This window comes from Cebus imitator, unplaced genomic scaffold (genome assembly GCF_001604975.1).
Source record: "Cebus imitator isolate Cc_AM_T3 unplaced genomic scaffold, Cebus_imitator-1.0 Scaffold254, whole genome shotgun sequence".
Taxonomy (NCBI): domain Eukaryota; kingdom Metazoa; phylum Chordata; class Mammalia; order Primates; family Cebidae; genus Cebus; species Cebus imitator.
The window spans coordinates 1,014,269-1,018,957 of record NW_016107569.1 but is presented as its reverse complement, the minus strand read 5'-3'; the positions used below and the strand labels follow the sequence as shown (position 1 = coordinate 1,018,957).

Genomic DNA, 4,689 nt, shown 5'->3' with positions numbered 1-4,689 from the left:
TTGCCCTCTGACATCAGCCACAGTCGTCCCTACGGAGACTATCACAACTTTGATCACCCAACTGTGAGCACTCACCCCACTGCCGCTGCCGTGCTCTGCCATTCACATTCAAGGCCCCAACACAGCCTCAGCTCCGTGCCCCTGGGGCCAGGGGGCAGCTGGGAGTCAGAGCCCCAGGGGAAGAGAGAGGCTGGGGCAACTGAGGAGCCAAGGCAGAGCCTCCTTTTTTTTCCCCCCATTTTTAAGATGGGTTGATTATGCATAAGTAAATAGTCATGCAACCGCCAGGAAAATTTGGATTCATTTATATTGCTGAGTAAAATATAAGAACATAAAAAGAGTAAGGCTAAATTACAAGAGCAGAATAAGGCAAAATCACAACAGCAACGTAAGGCTTAATCACAATTTGGAACTTCAGTACGACACAGACTTTCCACTTTCTGCAGTATGACCCTGTTAGAGATAAGAATAATGTTAAGGTGACTTTCTTCTAACAGTAAATTTCCTTTTATACTTTAGGTTCCTTTTCGACACTGCCTAGTTTTTCGCTTCAGCAAAGTTGGAGATCAAAGGTAAGCACACACCTAGCCCGTCCTACTGTGTATCGTTATGGTGGCCGCGCCTACATGATCTCGGGGGCGTGGTCTTTGAGACTTGGGGAGAAGGCAGGAGTGATGGCAGTGGGGCAAACCCTTCCACGATGCCCTGGCCTTTCACCGCCGACCGAAGCGGAAGCTGAAGCCGCCCTTCTCCCTGCTGTAGCCATTGAGCTCCTCAGCCAGGTTCCCTAACGGGCCACTGGTCTTCTCCCCCTCAGCAGGGAGGAAGCCGGCGGCCTCACTGCCTTGGTCCTGCCTCCTGAAGTGGAATCTGTGGCCGGCATGCTCTCTGCCCGACATCTGCAGCCCCTTGGCCATGACGAGCAGGGCCTGTGGCCGTGACGCTCTCGGCCACTGAGAGGAGCCCCACACGAAGTGGGGTTGGGGCCCCTTAGCCAGGTTGGCCCAGCTCCCTCCAGCTCCGATGCCACCCATGGCGTCTGTGGGCTCTCTTCTGTCCAGCAGAGGAAAGCAGGTGCCCAGCTGCAGGAGGAGGAGGTAGGCCAGGGGGTAGGGCCTTACCATCTGACCCAGAGGAAAGAGAGGCAGAGTTACAGGCTGCACACGTGCCACACGTCACTCATCCACAATGCTCCCCCGGCCAGGCCGCCAGCAAAGGTGTGAGCTGGGCACCCAGCTGAGCGCGGCTTCCGAGCAGTGCTGGGACTAGGCCACTGTTTATTAGCAGGATCAGGAGGTGATGGTACCAATTAGGCCGGCTCTTCTGCAGTCCCCATGATCTGCCTGCCTGGGCAGCTTCGCACTGTAAATCTAACCGCTGCTGGATGGCAGAGCGGTGCCCAGACGGCCCCGGGAGAGTGAGCGAATTCACGCTCATTTTTCTCTTATTATAAAATGGCCATATCATTGCAGAGCCGTGGGGTGGAAAGTTAAAAGCATCAATCTCCCTTAGTTTTTAACTTGATAATAAATGGATCTAGCTATTCTGTTTAGCTGGGACACCCTTCTGATGTCTCTTTCACGTGGGAACGAGTTGCTCCTGAAAGCCAGGAACAGATTTGATGGTCCTGGCTTAATTCGGACACCCACCTGGGAGGGAGCGTGTGGGCACAGCTGGGACCTGGGCACCAGGTCCGCCAGGCTGTGAGCTAAGAGTTCACACATGTGATTGTACTTCATCTTCATAGTAATCCTGCTGGGAAGGTCTGCCAGTCCCACTTTTCAGGCAACAAAACTGTCAGAAAAGCTGAGATTGTGCCCAGGACACACAGCTAGAAAGTCAAGGCTCTGAATTCACGATTCTTTTTTTTTTTTTTAGACGGAGTTTTGCTCTTATTGTCCAGGCTGGTTGAGATGACTAGGCTCACCACAACCTCTGCCTCCTGGGTTCAAGCGATTCTCCTGTCTCAGCCTCCCAAGTAGCTGGGATCACAGGCATGCGCCACCACACCCAGCTAATTTTATATTTTTAGTAGAGACAAGAGTTTCTCCATGTTGGTCAGGCTGGTTGGTCTTGAACTCCCGACCTCAGGTGATCATCTCACCTCGGCCTCCCAAAGTGCTGGGATTATAGGCATGAGCCAGAGCTACCGCGCCCGGCCTGAATTCAGGACTTTAATGGCCCAATGGCGTCTTCAAGAAGCATATATGTCTGGTAGGGTCCTCCCAGCCCTCCCATTTCACAGGGGTGGCATCAGGCTCAAACAGCTGAGGTGACTCATGGCCTTTTCAGTGCCAGAGCTGCAGTTCAACCCCTGATCTAACTGGGCTTGACTCAGGAAGGCATGCCCTAGCTCCCCACTCCACTCCATGTGGCACTCTGGGGATCTGAAACCCAGCCTCCTGCAATACACCTGGCTTCGTCACATTTGCTCGCTTGCCTGGCAAAGGAATCCTTTTTGGTAATGACCACGGGGGAACTGGAGCTGGCTTGTACCCTGCTGAGTCAGACTGAAGCTAGAATAGAGAGTGCCAGCCCTGGAGAAGACAGTGCAGGAGTCCCCAGAGCCCTTTCCAGAAATGGCTCCCTTGAACACATTTCAAAGAAGTGAGCTCAGCCAGGAAGCTTTTAGAAACATAATAAATGCAACCCCACTTGCTACCCAAATCCAGAGCTAAGCTCCTCTAGTCCCCCGGGGGTGGAGTGACCTCTCTCACATGCTGCCAGGAAACCCTTTGGTTTTCTGCAGGGGCCCAGCCCCATTCCCTCCTCCTCAGAGGAAGCACTTTGCTGCCTATGGTGTGGACCGGAGGGCGTTTCCGTTCTGGTGGATAAATCCACTGGGGAGTGGGCTTGGGTGTCTAGAAAGGAGACACCCTGACACAGAACAGCCCCTGGAGTGGCCCTTCTCCTCTTTTAGGGGGTCCTGCACCCTTTCAAGCATCTGGTAGAAACTGCGGATGTTCCTCACTGGAAAGGGGGCCCCAGCACGAGTCAGGGCTTCAGGCCCCACACCCAAGAAGCGGCAGGGAAAGCACAGGGGCTAGGCTGGGTCCTAGGCCTGGCAGGGCAGCCGTGACCCATCTGTGCTGCTCTGGGCTGTCGGCAGGTGAGGCACTGGTGTCCCCTCTCCGGGCCCTCCCTGTCCTCTGCTTCTCTGTGCCCTCTGACTGCCCACGCCCAGCTCCTGCCCGGTTGGGGCCTGAGCTGGAGTTCCTGCCGGGGACAGGGCGGCTGTGCTCACCGTGTGGCCAGACCTGCTCCCAGGAGAGCTGGCTGGTGGATCCCTGTGTGCCGGGGCTGGGCTGGGCAGAGCTGCTGTGGGTCCTCGTCCAGGAGGCCTGGCCCCTGGGCTCTCCCTGCTTTATACGGTCGCCCCGCCCGCCTGCCAGCCCGTGGTGCGCTTGCCTCGCATTCCTAACCCTGGGATTCCATTGGGGACGCCGGTGGTGAAGGGGGGCGGTGCTGACAGCATAGATAAAAAGACCCAACAGACAGGATGTGGTCTGATGAGAGGGCAGGCGGGCTGCCCTTTGGAGGAGAGTGGACAGCATCATTAACTGCAAATTGCCAGCTCAGACCCTCGAGTCCCTGGGCGGGGTTCTATGCCCACCCTTCATCACCCCCAGGGTCCTGTGTCTGTTGGGTCAGCACCTCACTCTCTGGAGAGGACATGGGGCGGGTGGACTTCTACCCCGACATACCTGCTACCCGGCTAGCAGGATGGCCCTCGGGCAGAAAAGCCACAGAAACCCATGAGGCCCGTGGTTCAGAGGCACGGGGCTGCGAGGCTAAGGCAGGTGCACCTCCTGGCAGGTGGAGCCCTCCAAGACCTGTTCTCCAGGAACCAATCAAGGGGGCATGGCAGATGCCCAGGGCAGCAGTGGAGCATTCGCCTGTGGCCCCCAGCCCCTCCCGTCCCATGCCCCACCCTGTCACTGAGGATCACCTCTGGGAGGCCAACAGGAGGACCCAGCCTGTGCTGGGATTCTCCCTCCACTGAGAGCAGGCAGGTGCGTGATGAGGCAGCCCCACCCCCACTGTCAGGAACTGAGCACAGAGGACCTCCCCCAGCCCAGCGGCCCCACCCGGCTGACACACCCCTGCACCTGGCGTGCTGGGGGCGTGTCAGAAATCATGGGAATAGGAAGCGTGTGGACACTTCCCCAGCGACCTGAGGTCAGCACTGGAATCTCCACTTCTCTTCGGGCTGAGCACCCAGGTGCGGGCGGAGGGTCTGTGGATCGAAGCCCATGCCTGCGCTGTGCTGGCCAGAACTGGCTTCCATCCCCGAAGCTGGGGCTGCCTCCCGTGGCCTGAGGAGGCCCCATCCTGGGTGTGTACACGTGTGTGTGTGCTCGTGAGACGAGGTGTGGTGTCCTTCTGTCTCCCTGGTTGGTGCTGGTTGACTCTGACAGTGGACGCTGGGGTACCGCCCATGGTGGGTCCCTGGTGCGCTGAGAGCCTGGGGCAAGGCCTGCCCTCTCCGTGTCTCAGCACCCTGCGGTGTAAAATGAGGCTTGGCTTCCCGAGCTCTGCTTCGCAGAATTTCTCTGGAATGGCCATGGAATTTGGGGAGGGCAATGTTGGGTCCAACCCTGCAGGCACCCCTCTGCCCCACAATCACCTGTCCGCCCTGCACGCACCCCTCGGCCCCGCACGCACCCCTCGGCCCCGCACGCACCCCTC

General features: G+C 57.7%; 1 protein-coding gene across 1 annotated transcript; it reads right to left on the bottom strand.

Moving 5' to 3' along the window:
- Positions 1 to 489: 489 nt before the first annotated feature.
- Positions 490 to 1,124, bottom strand: LOC108282993 (pyroglutamylated RFamide peptide). The gene has a single exon (XM_017499069.2). It carries the CDS (start codon positions 1,122 to 1,124, stop codon positions 714 to 716), a length of 411 nt encoding a protein of 136 aa, XP_017354558.1. The 3' UTR covers positions 490 to 713.
- Between the last annotated feature and the right edge of the window lie 3,565 nt (positions 1,125 to 4,689).